The sequence below is a fragment of the Salmo salar genome, chromosome 11 (genome assembly GCF_965601325.2).
Source record: "Salmo salar chromosome 11, fSalSal1, whole genome shotgun sequence".
Classification (NCBI taxonomy): domain Eukaryota; kingdom Metazoa; phylum Chordata; class Actinopteri; order Salmoniformes; family Salmonidae; genus Salmo; species Salmo salar.
This window is the reverse complement of record NC_138301.1, coordinates 6968626-6989439: the sequence shown is the minus strand read 5'-3', so window position 1 is coordinate 6989439 and position 20814 is coordinate 6968626. Positions and strand designations below refer to the sequence as shown.

Genomic DNA, 20814 nt, shown 5'->3' with positions numbered 1-20814 from the left:
CATTCTTAAAATATAGGCAACTAGACCCGTTCCGTATAGACTTGGTCGAAACCGATCCGAGTGAAGGAAACAGCAGAAAAGTACTTTTTTAAGCCACTTTATTAAACAGAGATGATAAACATGAGAGCACGGAGAGAGAGGTGCCTCTAGCAGGTGGGGGAGGGGCCATACTGTGAGCGACACAGGGAGAGAGAGATGAGAGACAACCAACCAACCAACAAGCCAACTTGCGCTATAGTAGACTAATAGCTGCCATATCTAGGTTATTTATCATCCAATCTTATTACGTAGTACCTATCTTCACTGCATTACACTGGGAGAAGATAGTTAACCTGTTTAGGATAGGGGGCAGTATTTTCACTGCCGGATAAAAAACGTACCCGATTTAATCCGGTTATTACTCCTGCCCAGAAACTAGAATATGCATATAATTGCTTGATTTGGATAGAGAACACCCTAAAGTTTCTAAAACTGTTTGAATGGTGTCTGTGAGTATAACAGAACTCATATGGCAGGCCAAAACCTGAGAAGATTCTAAACAGGAAGTGCCCTCTCTGACCATTTCTTGGCCTTCTATAGCCTCTTTATCAAAAACAGTAGTGCATTTGGATAGTGGTCGATCTGAGAACAATGAAACGGGCGCACGCGTGCACGTGAAGAGTCCATTTTACATTTTCAGTCTTTGAACGAAAACGTCATCTCCCGGTCGGAATATTAATGCTATTTTACGCATAAACATTTATTTTAAACAGCGTTTGACATGCTTCGAAGTACAGTAATGGAATATTTTGAAATTTTTTGTCACGATATGCGCCGGCGCGTCACCCTTCGGATAGAGTCTTGAACGCAAGAACAAAACGCCGCTATTTGGATATAACTATGGATTATTTGGAACAAAAACAACATTGGTGTGGAAGTAAAAGTCCTGGGAGTGCATTCTGACAAAGAACAGCAATGTTAATCCAATTTTTCTTATAGTAAATCTGAGTTTGGTGAGGGCCAAACTTGGTGGGTGTCAAAATAGCTAGCCTGTGATGGCCGGGCTATCTACTCAGAATATTGCAAAATGTGCTTTCACCGAAAAGCTATTTTAAAATCGGACACCGCGATTGCATAAAGGAGTTCTGTATCTATAATTCTTAAAATAATTGTTATGTTTTTTGTGAACATTTATCGTGAGTAATTTAGTAAATTCACCGGAAGTGTTCGGTGGGTATGCTAATTCTGAACGTCACATGCTAATGTAAAAAGCTGTTTTTTGATATAAATATGAACTTGATTGAACAAAACATGCATGTATTGTATAACCTAATGTCCTAGGAGTGTCATCTGATGAAGATCATCAAAGGTTAGTGCTGCATTTAGCTGTGGTTTTGGTTTTTGTGACATTATATGCTAGCTTGAAAAATGGGTGTGTGATTATTTCTGGCTGGGTACTCTCCTGACATAATCTAATGTTTTTCTTTCGTTGTAAAGCCTTTTTGAAATCGGACAATGTGGTTAGATAAAGGAGAGTCTTGTCTTTAAAATGGTGTAAAATAGTCATATGTTTGAAAAATGGAAGTTTTGGGATTTTTGAGGAATTTGTCATTCGTGCCATGCCCTATCATTGGTTATTGGAGCGGTGGGCAGGAGTAATAACCAGATTAAATCGGGTACGTTTTTTATCCGGCCGTGAAAATACTGCCCCCTATCCATAACAAGTTAACTTATGGTAAACATAAATAATTGACTTCCATGTGCACAAACATACATAGCCTTGTCCTGCATCACATCCTATTCTCTTCCTAACAGCAGAAATATGACAAACATATATAAGAATGATATTATACAAGACTTATCTGGCCATTGTTTTCCAAAAGTAGAATGGGAGCTGATGACTTTGAATGGGAGCTAATGATTGTTCTGCCCATTGATGTGGTCGAATCACTAAACCTCGAATCCGAATCGAGTCCCAAGCCCCCTGTCCTCGAGTCCAAGTCAAGTCACACATCCCTATGGCTGAAGTCCAAGTCCCAGTGCTCGAGTCCTGGTCCAAGTGCTCATGTCTGAGTCACTGGCTCCACATTAACTCAGAATAAAGTTATTTACCCAGTCAGTGGCAAGAGAAATTGAGTCAATTAATTGTTTGCTATGCCTTTTCCTTTTTTATGTGCATATTAGCATATGTTAGCATATTACTAGGGTCACATTCAGTTGAAAAACGTTCTTGAACATTGCAGATAGAAATTCCATGAATAGAGACAACGTTATTCCTTATTCAACATGTCAGAGGCATGTTTGTTCTACATAGCATATTTCTATCTGAACGTTCCAAGCTGTGCCTCCCGCTGAACGTGCTCCACGTTGTTAGCTATAGCCAGCTAATGAGGTAACATGACTGAACAGTGTAGCCTAAACAAATGATTAATGGTCCGGTCTGCAAGTAGCCAAGTTTTAGAACAGCCCACGATGTGTTTTATGAAAGCACAATACAATAAAATAAACTTAGAGCATATAATACAGGTCATAACTTTTGAACGGTAGCCAAAGGGCTAGAATCCAGCCATTTTCTGTGAGGAAAAAAAGAGGGCTACGGTGGCTACATAGTCTGTATATGAAATGCAGTGTGAAAAGTGGGAGGGTTGAGCGTGACTACAAATTCAAAGGCAGACTACTTTTCTATAGCCTACTCTAAGGAGAGAAAAACATAGCTAGACTGTTGTTTTATTATTAAACTCAATTCTGATATTGTTTTTTATTTCGTAATGCAGCTTGTGTTTCTTAACCAGGCAAAGGTAGGCAAACTAGAAAGCTGGTGGTGACTGGTTAGCTAAGGTGAAGCAAGGACCGCCTGAGCGATGTGTATAATCAGAGGCGGAGCCAAGCCTGTCAGCCCACACTCCTTGTATCAATCCAATTTATTCATAAAGCCCTTTTTACATCAGCAGATGTCACAAAGTGTTATTTAAACAGAAACACTCCCGGTTGATGTACAGTGGTTGCTCCACTATTACTTACTAAAAGTGTTGTTACAGTAAGGTTTTCATTATTTTATTTTATTAGGATTATTTTGCTATTGCTGTAGTACTGTAGCCCACTCCTGACGAGTTATGTTGTACAGTGCCTGAGTGGTGCAACGGTCTAAGACACTGCATAGAAGTGCCAGCTGTGTTGCTACAGATGCTAGTTCAATACCCGTGCCGGCCTCGACTGGGAGACCCATGAGATGACAGTAAGTTTTTTATTTCCCTCCATCTAAAACCAGAAATAAATCATTCTTAATAACAAACCAGCTTTATTTACAAATTAGTAACAATGTCTCACCCCATGTTCAAGAATGGCCTTTATCTCGCTCATTTTACATTATCTGAAAACAAAATCATCTACAAAATAGTTATTTTTTAAACAAAGCGGTTATTATTAATTTAGAATTATATAAAAACCCCTTGGATATTCTCACAGATATATTATTAACCCTGTTATTAGCAGGACAATATATATTGGTCTTATTGGTCATGCTCCCGAGTGGTGCACAATGGGATTGCCTTGCAGTTCTCCAGCTGTATCCACTGAAAGCACGCGAGGTTCAAGGCACGAGGGCAGGAGACACAGGATGGGCCACATACTATAAATATACATGTACATAGGCCTAAACATAGGGTCCACCATATCTCTTGATGACTTCTTCCTCAAAGAAATCTCAAGCCATGATACCTGAAAAAGGAGGCAACAGTGAATTATTGTGGAACACATACTGTAGCAGTCCGTGCGGTGTAAGGCTACAATATTTTAAGTACCTTTTGATTTGTAAATAGCCAAACTTACCATCAAAAATCAAATATGGGCCTGGTCCCTGGTGACAAATTGACCCCCACACATGAAGTTTGAGCGAATGCTTGGGACTTGGCTTGCTTGACCTTCCATTTTTTTCTGTGGCAATTTTGACAAATTGCTCAAGGGCCACGGTTGATTGGTCTGTGAAGTTGACATCAATGAATGTCTCGCGAGCTTTGATCCATGCTTGGGCCTGCAGGACGCAAAGTTCTTTGTTTGTCAGACGAATTATCGGCTCGAAAACTACAGAACAGCACAAAACAAGCGAACACATGGCTAATGTTCTATTCTGTTAGAGACAGTTTGCGTTGTTCTGTGAAGGTAGTAGTACAGAGCGTTGTACGAGATCTTCAGTTTCTGGGCAATTTCTTGCATGGAATATCCTTCATTTCTCAGAACAAAAATTGACTGACGAGTTTCAGAAGAAAGATCTTTGTTTCTGGCCATTTTGAGCCTGTAATCGAACCCACATATGCTGATGCTCCAGATACTCAACTAGTCTAAAGAAGGCCAGTTTTATTGCTTCTTTATACAAACAACAGTTTTCAGCTGAGCTAACATAATTGCAAAAGAGTTTGCTAATGATCACTTAGCCTTTTAAAATGATAAACTTGGATTAGCTAACACAGTGTGCCATTGGAACAGAGGAGTGATGGTTGCTGATAATGGGCCTCTGTACGCCTATGTACAGTTGAAGTCAGAAGTTTACATACACTTAGGTTGGAGTCATTAAAACTCGTTTTTCAACCACTCCACAAATTTCTTGTTTAGCAAACTATAGTTTTGGCATCACTTTTGTGCATGACAAAAGTAATTTTTCCAACAATTATTTACAGACAGATTATTTCACTTATATTTCACTGTATCACAATTCCAGTGGGTCAGAAGTTCACGTACACTAAGTTGACTGTGCCTTTAAACAGCTTGGAAAATTCCATAAAATGATATCATGCCTTTAGAAGCTTCTGATAGGCTAATTGACATAATTTGAGTCAATTGGAGGTGTACTTGTGGATGTATTTCAAGGCCTACCTTCAAACTCTGTGCCTCTTTGCTTGACATCATGGGAAAGTCAAAAGAAATCAGCCAAGACCCCAGAAAATTTATTATAGACCTCCACAAGTCTGGTTCATCGTTGGGAACAATTTCCCAATGCCTGAAGGTATCACGTTCATCTGTACAAACAATAGTACGCAAGTATAAACACCATGGGACCACGCAGCATCATACCGTTCAGGAAAGAGACGCGTTCTGTCTCCTAGAGATGAACGTACTTTGGTGCGAAAAGTGCAAATCAATCCCAGAACAACAGCAAAGGACCTTGTGAAGATGCTGGAGGAAACAGGTACAAAAGTATCTATATCCACAGTAAAACGAGTCCTATATCGACATGACCTGAAAGGCCGCTCAGCAAGGAAGAAGCCACTGCTCCAAAACCGCCATAAAAAAGCCAGACTACGGTTTGCAACTGCACATGGGGACAAAGATCTGGTCTGATGAAACAAAAATAGAACTGTTTGGCCATAATGACCATTGTCATGTTTGGAGGAAAAAGGGGGAGGCTTGCAAGCCAAAGAACACCATCCCAACCATGAAGCATGGGGGTGGCAGCATCATGTTGTGGGGTTGCTTTGCTGCAGGAGGGACTGGTGCACTTCACAAAATAGATGGCATCATGAGGGAGGGAAATTATGTGGATATATTGAAGCAACATCTCAAGACATCAGTCAGGAAGTTAAACCTTGGTCGCAAATGGGTCTTCCAAATGGACAATGACCCCAAGCATACTTCCAAAGTTGTGGCAAAATAGCTTAAGGACAACAAAGTCAAGGTATTGGAGTGGCCATCACAAAGCCCTGATCTCAATCCCATAGAAAATGTGTGGGCAGAACTGAAAAAGCGTGTGCGAGCAAGGAGGCCTACAAACCTGACTCAGTTACACCAGCTCTGTCAGGATGAATGGGCCAAAATTCACCCAACTAATTGTGGGAAGCTTGTGGAAGGCTACCCGAAAAGTTTGACCCAAGTTAAACAATTTAAAGGCAATGCTACCAAATACTAATTGACTGTATGTAAAGTTCTGACCCACTGGGAATGTGATGAAAGAAATTAAAGCTGAAATAAATAACTCTCTCTACTATTATTCTGACATTTCACATTCTTAAAATAAACTGGTGATCCTAACTGACCTAAGACAGGGAATTTTTACTAGGATTAAATGTCAGGAATTGTGAAAAACGAAGTTTAAATGTATTTGGCTAAGGTGTATGTAAACTTCTGACTTCAACTGTAGACATTCCATAAAAAAATCAGCCGTTTCCTCATACAACAGTCATTTACAACATTAACTGTATTTCTGATCAATTTTATGTTATTTTAATTGACAAAAAATTAGCTTTTATTTAAAAAAACAAGGACGTTTCTTAGTGACCCCAAACTTTTGAACGGTAGTTTATAAATATATATATAAAACATGTCTTTCCATAAGTCCACGCAAGTTTCTTCAACTGTCTTCTGACAGATTAGAGCGATGTTGTGCTGTGATGCCAGCAGATTACAGATGGCCTTTGCCGATCGTTCACCATCTTCATTCATCAGTGAGTGGATGGCTTGAATAGTCTCGCTGGAAATGGAATACAATGTAAAAATGTGCAGCATACAGTAAAGACCAGCAGTCATTTGATTTAATCATTATTTTTAGCATTATTAGGCATACTTTACAGTATTGTCTCCTACTGTACCTGTTCGTAGGCCACTGTAATCGATGGGGGCTCAGGGCGATACCATTCTGCTCATCTAATGAAGGTGCACATTGCTCAGATTCAAACTTTGAAGACCGAGATCGAGTCATTGAAGGCAGACCAGCAGAAAGAGAAACATTATCTGAGGGCAGAGATATTGGCGACAGCTGATGCATTGGTCCAGAGCCAGGCAGCATTGGCGGGGAGTCAGGCAGAGAATGACGTGTTGAAGAGGGCGAGGAACGAGATGAAGTCACAATCCAAGCCAGGCACACCTGTGAGCTCTGGAACTCCACCTCTGACAGGCAGAGTCAACATACCTGGCGGGTTCATCAGGTCGTCGGTTCACCCTGACATTTACATTCCTCTTCTGACAACAAAACTTGACCAACTACTCACCAGGCACAACAAGGGCTGTCTGGACCGTTATGCTATTCTGCTTTAGCCTAATAAACAAATGCAGGTGGCTTATATCTTCAAAATGCTTTAAATACTATATTATCCAAACTTAAAAGCATATACTGTACAGTACTGTATTTCATCGTCAGCATCTTTATGCTTTCATTAATAAAATATTGATAAAAATACTCTTTCAAAATGCCGATGTTTATTTAGTTATGGATCCATAACGAATTACTATGGGAATAAATATCACTGATTTACATAAATATTGGAACAAAGTTGTCTAATGAAGGTAAACAAATTGTTGCTTACTGGAAAATACTCTTGCAACCACAGATGGTCATGTTGTACAGCGCCATTATGGCTATTAGCAGGTAGCTGGACAATAGACTTGCCTAGAAGGAGGGTAGGGGGAGAATTCTAGCGTCAAATGTATTTCTTAGTTAGGTTGGCCGTGGTTGGTTGCAATTTCAGTTTAATCCACCAGAAAATACAAAACAAATAATACATCAAACAGTATTATTATTATGTATCACATCCGACCGTAGGGTTGGAGTCCCATAGGGCGGCGCACAATTGCCCCAGGGTCTCTCCCTCTAAAAACAGAAATAAAATGCTTTGGCCTTTACAAATATTAATTAGGCCTTTATTCAGATTACAATCACTCACTTCAGTTTTTTGGAAAACGAAATAACCCTCAAAATATCGTTATATATTATCAAGTTGATGGCACAGTCATATAGCCCAGCACCTACATAAAGCTGTGACACACTCATTCATGGCTTTGGATCAAAATAAATAAGTACCAACATTCTTTCTGATAATCTAAATAAATGTTTTGGTTATCCTGACCTGGACACCATGTACAGTATTATAATAGCCCATTATGGGCTATTAGCAGGACAATATACAGTGGGCTCCAAAATTACTGGCACCCCTGACTGGCAATGCACAAACAATACTTAAAAAAAATAAACAATATCATAATAGAGAAACTTAAAATACCAACATTTGAGAAATACTGAACTTTATTAATGTTTCAATGGAACCAACCAAAATCATACAATTATTTAATACAAAATACATTTGACCAAAATCAAGGTTTCATAATTATTGGCACTCCTCATTTAGTTCTTAGTGCAACCAACTCTGGCAAGTATAACAGCATGGAGTCTTTTCCTGTGATGTTTAACAAGGTTAACCTGTCTGGGCTAGGGGGCAGTATTTTCACTTTTGGATGAAAAGCGTGCCCAGAGTAAACGGCCTAATACTCGGGCTCAGAGTCAAATATTTGCAAATTATTAGTATATTTGGATAGAAAACACTCTAACGTTTCCAAAAACCTGAGAAAAATACAAACAGGAAATGAAAATCTGGTACCTGTAGTTTTTTTCAAGTCCTTGCCTTTCTGACACACAGTTCATTTTGCAATTCCTAAGGCTTCCACTAGATGTCAACAGTCTTTAGAAAGTTGTTTGAGGCTTTTGCGGTAAACACAGACCGAACGAGAAGAAAATCACATCAGTTCATTGCGCGCGTTAAGTGAGAAGGGACCTGTGTTCCAAAACGTTTTTCAAGACATAGCAATGGTCCAGTTGGAATATTACTGTTATAAAGGCCCTAAAGATTGATGCTATACAACGTTTGACATGTTTGAACGAACGTAAATATAACTTTTTTTTTTACTTTTCGTCGTGAGATTTTCCTCGCGCGTCCTACATTTTGAGTAGCTTACTGAACGCGCAAACAACATGGAGTTATTTGGACATAAATTATGAACTTTATCGAACAAAACAACATTTATTGTGGAACAGGGATTCCTGGAAGTGTCTTCTGATGAAGATTATTAAAGGTAAGTGAATATTTCTAATGCTATTTATGCATTTAGATGACTCTAAAATGGCGGGTATCTGTAATTGCCTGATGTTTTTTTCTGAGAGCAGTACTCAGATTATTGCAAAGTGTGCTTTCCCAGTAAAGTTATTTTGAAATCTGTCAATGCGGTTGCATTAAGGAGATGTTAATCTATAATTCTTTGAATAACAGTTTAATATTTTATCAACGTTTATAATGAGTATTTTTGTAAATGTAAAATGGATTTTTTAGATATAAATATGAACTTGATAGAACAAAAAATGCATGTATTGTCTAACATAATGTCCTAGGAGTGTCTCTGATGAAGATTGTCAAAGGTTAGTGTATAATTTTAGCTGGTTTTCTGCTTTTGGTGACGCTTGTCCTTGCATTGAAAATGGCTGTGTGTACTTTTTTGTCTATGTACTGTCCTAACATAATCTAACTTTATGCTTTCGCCGTAAAGCCTTTTTGAAATCGGACAACGTGGTTGGATTAACCTCTATGGGCAAGGTGGGACGCTATTTTACACCATTTTAAAGATAAACTTCTCGTTAAGGAGATGTTTATCTATAAAATGGTGTAAAATAGTTGTATGTTTGAGAAATTTGAATTATGACATTTTGTTGTTTTCGAATTTGGCGCTCTGATTTTTCACTGGCTGTTGAATAGTGTGCACGGTGGGTGGGACGCTAGCCTCAAAAGGTTAAATAAATAAGACCTACACCACTGAGTCTCAATAGCACATTACTCAACACTATTGAGACTCATGTCGCCTACGGTAGCCCTACAGTATATCGAAAAATATGACGTGACTCTACCGCCAATAATTACATATAGAGGATTGAAGGATTCTAAATTAAAACCAAAAGCCGCCTCATCGGTCTCCCGGTGGCGGCCGGCAAGGGTATCAAACTGCACGGGGAGCCTACTCCCGACTGTCACGTTGTACAGCGTCATATTTTCCATTCCATCCTATTGGAAACCCAGAGGGTTTTTCATTTTTCTTGGAATAGAAACACCATAATATTAATCTAATTAATTAAGCTAAATTTCTTAAAATCAGTTCCATATAGTATGTTCTTACAAAAAGGTTTTAAATTCTCTAGTACAGCCACTATTGAAGGCTATCAAATGCTTCTCAAAGATGCCCTCTGGTGTTCAAACTAGCAATAACTAGCATTAATTGTACCAGTGGTTGGCACTTAAATAATGTGCCATAGAATTCTGCGGCACCACGCAAGCTGTGCTGCAGTACACTGCAACTTTTAAAGGACAAACCACTTTGGGCTGTGTTTGCTGGGTGTGAGGTGCCCTTTCCACTGATCAACATAACTGCGCTGTGCATCTGTGCTGCTAATATTAATTGTGCTTATCACTGAAAGCTCCAAATGTCTCCAAAAATGATTGTCCAGTCCATTTAGTAGTCAGATTTTAGTTGCATGGTACATTTTGTCTCATTTTAGTCAACTGAAATTAATGTATTATTTGTTGTTGTTTAGTTATAGTTTTTTCTGGGTCTATTTAGTCAGTTATAGTCTCGTCAATTGCCACTGAAAAATAGGTGTTTGCCGAATATTTTTGTCACTATTTTTGTTGACGAAATTAACACTGTAAATGAGGCTGCAGTGCATGCACTTTCTAATCCTACAGTTACAAATAACAACAACTCCATTCAGAATATTTAGGAGCAGCCTATCTGTTGGCTGTTGGTCGTTGTAGCCTATCCTTCTCCTTTACCTTTTCATTCCGTCATTTTAATTCCATCTTCAATTGATTAGATATTTCCTAACTATTGCCACACACAGAGGCTCTATGACTATAGCCTATTGCCTGATTTACGACTGGCCAACAATGACAACAAGCCACATGTGCCACTCTTGTGAAAAGCAAGAGCATCAGCATAAATAGTAAAATACCTCACTCTCTACTGCAGTAGTCCCGTTCAGATCTGTATGGGTCCTTCCAGACAAGTCAGTTACAATTACGCATACCCGAGACTCATGACAACCATATCAGATCCAACCCAGACCCGTGACATTATTTAGAATTATGGATCCGGACTCGCTCGTGAACTCCTCTACAGTACACACCTCCCAACTGTACTGGGACCTGATAAACCCAGAGGGTGTCAAACTAATTTAGCTAACAATAGACCTCGATCCATCACTTTTGGAATTGTTTATGCTTCCTGACTGTCTAGCTGTCGTTTTTAGCTGACTGTTAGCAAGTTGGACAGAGTGAAGACACTATAAATGTAGGTCTATCTTCATTTCTTCTCAGTTCCGATTTTGTTTTAGTCATTTTAATGTTGATTAAGATTGTCGTCGTCCCCCACCCAAAAAAACAACAGCAAAGAGTTTGATTGTATGTGTGTGTGTGACAGAGTAGAAGTGTGTGTCGTTCTCTGTGTTCTTTCCCTGTCTTGACTTTATGAGGTAAGTGTGTGTGATGTTACAGTGGGAACCCAGATGTGAGTTTGTATGGAGATGGTTGTTTCATCTATGTGACTGTGGATGTCTTTCTGTATTTTCTTGCTTTGATTCTGTTTACTAGGTAGTAACCACTAACAAAGTAGGTGTGAGGTGGAGATGGGTGTATGTAAGAAAAGCTATATATTGTATGTGTGTGTACACATGCATGCATGTGTTTGTGTAAACACAGCGATGTGTTAATGTGAGTGCATTCTTGGATGAGCGTTGGCTCACATGTAGATGTGTGTGTTAGTCTTACACTGCAGGAGCAGAGGGAACAGTGTGTGTGTGTGGGTGTGTGAGATCGAGTGTGTGTGTGTTAGCCCTATAGCTTGCAGAAGCAGAGGGAGCAGAATGTGTTTTGGGAAAGGGGAAAGGGGGATACCTAGATCAGTTGTACAACTGAATGCCCTCAACTGAAATGTGTCTTCCGCATTCAACCCAATCCCTCTGAATCAGAGAGGTGTGGGGAGCTGCCTTAATGTGTGTGTGTGTGTGTGTGTGTGTGTGTGTGTGTGTGTGTGTGTGTGTGTGTGTGTGTGTGTGTGTGTGTGTGTGTGTGTGTGTGTGTGTGTGTGTGTGTTAGCCCTACCTTGCAGGAGCAGAGGGAGCAGCGGTCCAGGCTGAGGTTCCACTCCTGTCCGTTGTGTTTGAGGCCCTCCTCGTGAAGACAGTCTCCACTGCAGGCCGGTCCAGATGTGCACATACAGTCAAAACCACCCGGAAGGTTCACACACACACTGTTGTTCCAGCAGGTGTGTGTCTGTGTTGCGCACTCATCAACGTCTGAAACAGAGAATAGCTGTTTAACCTATCAAAAACAAGAATGTGTGACTTTTTTCGCTACACCATTTTCCCCTATACTTTATCTCCTACCTGTTCTTCCAGTGTTTAGTTTAGCTGTTGCAAATGCAACACAGGAGTGTGCCCAGAGATGGAGCATATCAACATGAATAAAACCCTGCAACAATGTTACAATATACGGAATGCACCTGAAATCTTTTTTTACCACCTTAACTATTAATTGCATTTTACCCAGTGACACCAGCGGCAGAGGGAAGAGAGAAAAAGGGTACGCTCTTACCGGAATTTATTGTAAGTGGGACACATTATTTGCATAAACTAAATTAGAGAGACACATACTGTAAAACATTTCATGGTGTTTCAACTAATTATTATTAAATAACTGGTTCCACGGCCTTTTTTTTGTTTACTACATTTTTCTGTCAAAGTGTCAAACGTGAATTTAAATGTTTTTATTGGTCCAAACTTAGCTCTAATTTAAAATGGCATGTTTGCTCAATTTATCTCATATGTTTATTCAACTAGAAATTATTATTATTTCTTAACGAAAAAAGCCTGTTGAACTAGTTACTAAATAAATGCTTAATTAGACAAAAAATCAAAAGATAGCAGACAAATGACAACACAAATTAAATACTTTTTTCCTCAACCTGTATTTTGCAACATGTCATTACCAAAGTAATTCTCAGCCAACACTATAAGAAAAATACTCTCAGGATGAAAAAAGTCAAGTGCTTAAAACCTCTTAGGGCTAGGGGGCAGTATTTTCACGGCCGGATGAAAAACTTACCCAATTTAAACAGGTTACTACTCTGTCCCAGAAACGAGAATATGCATATTATTAGTAGATTTGGATAGAAAACACTCTGAAGTTTCTAAAACTGTTTGAATGGTGTCTGTGAGTATAACAGAACTCATATGGCAGGCAAAAACTGGAGGAAAAGTCAAGCAGGAAGTGGGAAGTCTGGTGCTTGTAGTCCTTTCAAGTGATTGCCTTGACTGTATACAGTGACTTAGGGTTCATTTTGCACTTCCTAAAGCTTCCACTAGATGTCAGCAGTCTTTAGAACGGTGTTTGAAGATTCTATGGTGAATTTGAAGGGAATACCAGCTGTGGTAAACTGGTGTCCCATTATAAGGCAGGGGCTCAAGTCACGTGCAATGACTTGGGAGCGAGCTGAGTTCATATTCACTCCTAAATAGAACGGATAGGTCCGGTTGGAATTTTATTCAAGGTATATGATAAAAACAACCTAAAGATTGATTCTATACATCGTTTGACATGTTTCTACAAACTGTAGTATAACTTTTTTGACTTTTCGTCTGGACTAAGTAAGCACGCTCGTAGTGGATTTGGATAGTGAACCTAACGCGCGAACAAAATTGATTATTTGGAAATAAATATGAACTTTATCGAACATTTATTGTGGAGCTGGGATTCCTGGGAGTGCCTTCTGATGAAGATAATCAAAGGTAAGTGAATATTTATAATGTAATTTCTTAGTTTTATTGACTCCAAGAAGGCTAATTTCTGTTTGCTAGTTGTTAGTGTCATCTGGGCTGTACTCAGATTATTGCAAATTGTGCTTTCGCCATGAACCTTTTTTGAAATCTGACAAAGCGATTACATTTAGGAGAAGTGTATCTATCATTCTGTGCATAATACTTCTATATTGATCAATGTTTACGATGAGAATTTACGTACTATGTGTGCTCATTGTGCTCATTCACCGGAGGGTTTGGAGGGAAAACATATCTCAACATTACGCGCCAATGTAAAATGCTGTTTTTGGATCTAAATATGAACTTTATCGAGCAAAACATACATGTATTATGTAACATAATGTCCTAGGAGTGTCATCTGATGAAGATCGTTAAAGGTTAGTGCTTCATTTAGCTGTGTTTTGTTTTTTTGTGATGCATCTAGTTGCTTAATCTAACCACACTGTCCGATTTCAAAAAGGCTTTACAACGAAAGCAAAACATTAGATTATGTCAGCAGAGTACCCAGCCAGAAATAATCAGACACCCATTTTTCAAGCTAGCATATAATGTCACAAAAACACAGAAGACAGCTAAATGCAGCACTAACCTTTTATGATCTTCATCAGATGACACACCTAGGACATTGTTATACAAAACATGCATTTTTTGTTCAATCAAGTTCATATTTATATCAAAAACCAGCTTTTTACATTAGCATGTGACGTTCAGAAAAAGCATACCCCCGCAAACTTCCGGGGAATTTACTAACAATTTACTAAATTACTCACGATAAACGTTCACAAAAAGCATAACAATTATTTTAAGAATTATAGATACATTACTCCTCTATGCACTCGATATGTACGATTTTAAAATAGCTTTTCGGATGAAGCACATTTTTGCAATATTCTGAGTAGATAGCCCGGCATCACAGGGCTAGCTATTTAGACACCCGGCAAGTTTAGCCTTCACCAAAATCACATTTACTATAAGAAAAATGGTCTTACCTTTCCTGTTCTTCGTCAGAATGCACTCCCAGGACTTCTACTTCAATAACAAATGTTGGTTTGGTCCCAAATAATCCATCGTTATATCCGAATAGCGTCGTTTTGTTTGTGCGTTCTAGACACTATCCGAAATGGTAAATAACGGTCGCACGCATGGCGCATTTCGTGACAAAAAAATTCTAAATATTCCATTACCGTACTTCGAAGCATGTCAACCGCTGTTTAAAATCAATTTTTATGCCATTATTCTCGTAAAAAAGCGATAATATTCCGACCGGGAATCTGCAATTAGCTAAACAGCCGAAGGAAAATACTGCACGGGGTCGAATCGGGCACGCGCCTAATTCCATTGTCCTCTGATGGGCCACTTAGAAAAGGCAATAATATGTTTCAGCCTGAGGCTGCCTCGTCATCGTTCAGGTTTTTCCAGGGCTCTGAGAGCCTATTGGAGCCCTAGGAAATGTCACGTTACAGCTAAGATCCTGACTCTTCAATACACAGAAGCAAGAACAACAACACCTTGTCAGACAGGCCACTTCCTGAATGAAACCTTCTCAGGTTTTTGCCTGCCATAGGAGTTCTGTTATACTCACAGACACCATTCAAACAGTTTTAGAAACTTTAGGGTGTTTTCTATCCAAAGCCAATAATTATATGCATATTCTAGTTACTGGGCAGGAGTCGTAACCAGATTAAATCGGGTACGTTTTTTATCCGGATGTGAAAATACTGCCCCCTAGCCCAAAGAAATTAAAATGGTGTAAAATAGTCATATGTTTGAGAAATTGAAGTAATAGCATTTCTAAGGTATTTGAAAATCCCGCCACGGGATTACACTGGCTGTTGCGTAGGTGGGACGATTTAGCCCAGAGAGGTTAACCAGAAGTTTATCTTTAAAATGGTGTAAAATAGTTGATTGTTTGAGAAAATGTTATGAGATTTTAGCTGTTTAAAATTTGGCACTCTGATTTTCCACTGGCTGTTGTCAAAATCAATCCCGTTAACGGGATGAGAACGGGAAGGGGTCCCATAGAGGTTAAATCTAGACGTTCCGCTAGCGGAACACCTGCTCCAATATCCAATGATAGGCGTGGTGCGAAATACAAACTCCTCGAATGTTAAAAGCTGGTTTTTGATATAAATATGAACTTGATTGAACAAAACATGCATGTATTGTATAACATAATGTCCTAGGGTTGTCATCTGATGAAGATCATCAAAGGTTAGTGCTACATTTAGCTGTGGTTTGGGTTTATGTGACATTATATGCTAGCTTGAAAAATGGGTGTCTGATTATTTCTGGCTGGGTACTCTGCTGACATAATCTAATGTTTTGCTTTCGTTGTAAAGCCTTTCTGAAATCGGACAGTGTGGTTAGATTAACGAGAGTCTTGTCTTTAAAATGGTGTAAAATAGTCATATGTTTGAAAAATTGAAGTTTTTGCATTTTTGAGGAATTTGAATAACGCGCCAAGCGTCCCACCAAGTGTCCCACCTAGCCCATAGAGGTTAAGAGGTGGGGTTTCAGGTGTCTACGGAAGGTGGTGATTGACTCCGCTGTCCTGGCGTCGTAAGGGAGCTTATTCCACCATTGGGGTGCCAGAGCAGCGAACAGTTTTGACTGGGCCTAGCGGGAACTGTGCTTCCGCAAAGGTAGGGGAGCCAGCAGGCCAGAGGTGGATGAACGCAGTGCCCTTGTTTGGGTGTAGGGCCTGATCAGAGCATGAAGGTACGGAGGTGCCGTTCCCCTCACAGCTCCGTAGGCAAGCACCATGGTCTTGTAGCAGATGCGAGCTTCAACTGGAAGCCAGTGGAGTTTGCGGAGGAGCGGGGTGACGTGAGAGAACTTGGGAAGGTTGAACACCAGACGGGCTGCGGCGTTCTGGATGAGTTGTAGGGGTTTAATGGCACAGGCAGGGAGCCCCGCCAACAGGGAGTTGCAGTAATCCAGACGGGAGATGACAAGTGCCTGGATTAGGACCTGCGCCGCTTCCTGTGTAAGGCAGGGTCGTACTCTGCGAATGTTGTATAGCATGAACCTACAGGATCGAGTCACCGCCTTGATGTTAGCGGCAAATGACAGGGTGTTGTCCAGGGTCACGCCGAGGCTCTTAGCACTCTGGGAGGAGGACACAATGGAGTTGTCCATCGTGATTGCGAGATCATGGAAAGCGCAGTCCTTCCCCGGGAGGAAGAGCAGCTCCGTCTTGCCGAGGTTCAGCTTGAGGTGGTGATCCGTCATCCACACTGATATGTCTGCCAGACATGCAGAGATGCGATTTGCCACCTGGTTATCAGAAGGGGGAAAGGAGAAGATTAATTGTGTGTCGTCTTCGTAGCAATGATAGGAGAGACCATGTGAGGATATGACAGAGCCAAGTGACTTGGTGTATAGCGAGAATAGGAGAGGGCCTTGAACTGAGGCCTGGGGGAAACCAGTGGTGAGAGCACGTGGTGTGGAGGATTCTCGCCATGCCGCCTGGTAGGAGCGACCTGTCAGGTAGGACGCAATCCAAGAGTGAGCCGCGCCGGAGATACCCAACTCGGAGATGGTGGAGAGGAGGATCTGATGGTTCACAGTATCAAAGGCAGCAGATAGGTCTAGAAGGATGAGAGCAGAGGAGAGAGAGTTAGCTTTAGCAGTGCGGAGAGCCTCCGTGACACAGAGAAGAGCAGTCTCAGTTGAATGACCAGCAATGAAACCTGACTGATTTGGATCAAGAAGGTCATTCTGAGAGAGATAGCAGGAGAGCTGGCCAAGGACGGCATGTTCAAGAGTTTTGGAGAGAAAAGAAAGAAGGGATACTGGTCTGTAGTTGTTGACATCGGAGGGATCGAGTGTAGGTTTTTTGAGAAGGGGTGCAACTCTCGCTCTTTTGAAGACGGAAGGGACATAGCCAGCGGTCAAGGATGAGTTGATGAGCGAGGTGAGTTAAGGGAGAAAGTCTCCGGAAATGGTCTGGAGAAGAGAGGAGGGGATAGGGTCATCTTCAAATAATATTTTTGCAGGAATCTCCTTGCGAATGATTTTGCCGAAGATTGTATTTCCGCCGGCCTGGGCAACCTGAGCTTTTGCTATCTCATCCGACATGTTGCTAGACTTTGGTCTTTGTTGTTAGGCGGCCGGCCGTCACAAGACGCAAGATTTAATCTGGAGAGAGAGGGGAGAAAGAGGTCAAAGCATAGGGTAGGGCAATGTGAGCAGGACCAGCGGTGTCGTTTGACTTAACAAACGAGGATCGGATGTCGTCGACCTTCTTTTCAAAATGGTTGACGAAGTCAGCCGCAGAGAGGGAGGAGGGGGGGGAGGGGGAGGGGGAGGAGGATTCAGGAGGGAGGAGAAGGTGGCAAAGAGCTTCCTAGGGTTAGAGGCAGATGCTTGGAAGTTAGAGTGGTAGAAAGTGGCTTTAGCAGCAGAAACAGAGGAGGAAAATGTAGAGAGGAGGGAGTGAAAAGATGGCAGGTCCGCAGGGAGGCAAATTTTCATCCATTTCCGCTCGGCTGCCCGGAGCCCTGTTCTGTGAGCTCGCAATGAGTCGTAAAGCCACGGAGCAGGAGGGGAGGACCGAGCCGGCCGGGAGGATAGGGGACATAGAGAGTCAAAGGATGCAGAAAGGGAGGAGAGGAGGGTTGAGGAGGCAGAATCAGGAGATTGGTTGGAGAAAGATTGAGCAGAGGGAAGAGATGATAGAATGGAAGAGGAGAGAGTAGCAGGAGAGAGAGGGTTGCGATGGAGCAATATCATCTGAGTAGGGGCAGAGTGAGTAGTGTTGGAGGAGAGCGAGAGGGAAAAGGATACAAGGTAGTGATCGGAGACTTGGAGGGGAGTTGCAGTGAGATTAGTAGAAGAACATTGTCTAGTGAAGATGAGGTCAAGCGTATTGCCTGCCTTGTGAGTAGCTGGGGACAGTGAGAGGGTGATGAGTTGGGATTATGGTTAATTGTTTGGCTTGCTAGCTAAAGTTACGTGTATGATCTTATTATTCGTATCTCAGAGCCATTTACTTGGCTAGCTATAGACTAATGTTAGCTAGCTAACATTGAACCTGGTTGGTTAGCTACCTGCAGATTCATGCAGGGTAGTAACGTCATGAGTTGGGATTATGGATCATTGTTTACCTAGCTAGCTAGCTAGCTACATGTCTTAATAAAATACTCCACTATGCAAGTAACCATTTCGGGTGCGTTCATAAATTAGCTTTACGAATGCTCAACACCTGTTGAATATGGCCATTGTCGGCAAAAAAAGCATAATTAAATTGTTGCCAGCAACACAGTTACAGTCACCAATGCTCTAGATAACACGAAAACAGCCTAACCAACTCTGCTAGGGCGAGTAAAATGGTCAGAGTTGGTTGTTCTCTCATTATGTGTCTGGACGTAGCTAGCAAGCTAGCCAATGTTAGCTTGGGTGCTTGACTCCGTTGTGAGGTCAAAACGTTTGAATCAAACCTACTCATCGGCCAGAGCGAATTTACAATGTGCACTCTGAATGCGGTGTGCGCTCTGAATGCGAAACGCTCTGAATTTACAACTTACAATCTGACAGCACAGTTACAGTCACCAACACTGGATAACTTAACAGCCTAACCTGCTCTGCTAGGGCGAGTAATGTTCAGTGAGCTGTACTCTCTCACTTAGATGTCTAGAAGTAGCTAGCAAGTTAGCTTGGGTGCTTGATTACTGTTGTTAGTACAGAACGCTCTGATCAACCCTTAAAGTGATGGGTGTGGTACATTGTGTATTTGATCTTTTTGTACCTCAGGTAAAAATACTGTAGCCTAACCGACACATACACACACAAGACAATATTGTTCATAATTAGGGGGCATCAGCCAGTACTGCATTTGTTTATTGGTCAATTTCAACTGTACTTCATTTGTGTAGTCCATACAGAAAGGTCATGGACGTCAGTGCAATAGATAGAGAGAGCGAATAGAGAAAGAAGGGGGAGGAGAGAGAGAGAGAAAAAGAGACACACAGACACGCATACACACACTCACATACACAGTGGAGAAAATTTTCTCCGTATTATCATAATCTTCATGCACAATCTGTTTATTAAAACCACCCCTCCCTGAAGCATATGGTTAGTAAATGTCTATTCAGATCCAGCTTGGCCAGGCTCCCAGTGTATAATTAAACCACACGCACGCCCACATACAAATGTACTGTAGGCCTGCGTCCTAAATAGCACCCTATTCCCTATATAATACACTACTTTTGAGAATAGAGTGCCATTTAGGACGCATCCTGACCTAGGAGGAAATGTTATACACTCACTCTGGGAGAAGAGAGGTGATAAGAGAAGTGGTGTACAGTAAGCAGATCCATACATACAGAATTTGGCAGACCCAGATGAGGACTTTATTATGTGGTATGTTGTGGTTTAGCTGGTAGAGCATGGCACTTGCAACATCAGGATTGTAAATTCAAGTCCCGTTGTGGTTGCCACCTATATATGCACACACTGTAAGTCACATTGGATAAAAGGCATATAACATTATTTATTTATTCACATATATTTGTTTGAACTTTTAATTATTCAGGGAAACCAAATTGAGACCAGTGTCTCATTTACAATGGTGCCCTGAGGACAAAAATGTAATCAATACAGCAACAACAAAAAGGTAAACAAAAACTACAAGACAGTTCTAAATACATTACAACAAGTTATAATAATCAAAAAACTCATTTAACAACAGAGTTGTAAACTGCCCTATCGGTACGTGGGAACCCAGATGTAATTTGTTTTGTAAGGTATTCCATAACTGTGGTGCATTAAAACCAAAGGGGATTTACCAAACTTTGTGGAGACAAGCGGTCCTCAAGAGTTAACCAACCCTGCGAACGGGTTTGGTATCTCATATTTTGATATTTCAACAGGGAAGTGAGGTATGTTGGAAGCTTGTGGAGCAGAGCTTTGTAAACAAGAAGGGAGTAATGAAGTGATCTACGGGACTTTAGCGAGGTCCAGCCGACCTTCCGATACAGGATGCAGTGATGAGTATTAAAACTGTCACCTGTAATAAAGTGAAGACGCTATGGTAGATGACATCCAAAGGTTAAAGAGTAGAGGCTGCTGCATTCTGGTAAATTGCGTCACCTTAGTCAAGAACTGGCAGGAAAGTTGACTATACAATCTGCATCCTGCTGTTCATGGAGAGGCAAGATCTATTTCTAAAAAAGAAACCCACTTTAAATCTTAGCTTTTAAGTAGCTCATCAGTAT

At 40.9% G+C, this 20814-nt stretch overlaps 1 protein-coding gene across 1 annotated transcript in view; it reads right to left on the bottom strand.

The window, feature by feature from the left end:
- Positions 1-20814, bottom strand: part of LOC106561902 (protein kinase C-binding protein NELL1) — a 527033-nt gene that overhangs the window by 14802 nt on the left and 491417 nt on the right. Inside the window, exon 17 of the mRNA XM_014126233.2 lies at positions 11880-12073. Within this exon, the coding sequence (XP_013981708.1) occupies positions 11880-12073 (194 nt within the window). The remainder of the gene's footprint in view (positions 1-11879; positions 12074-20814) is intronic.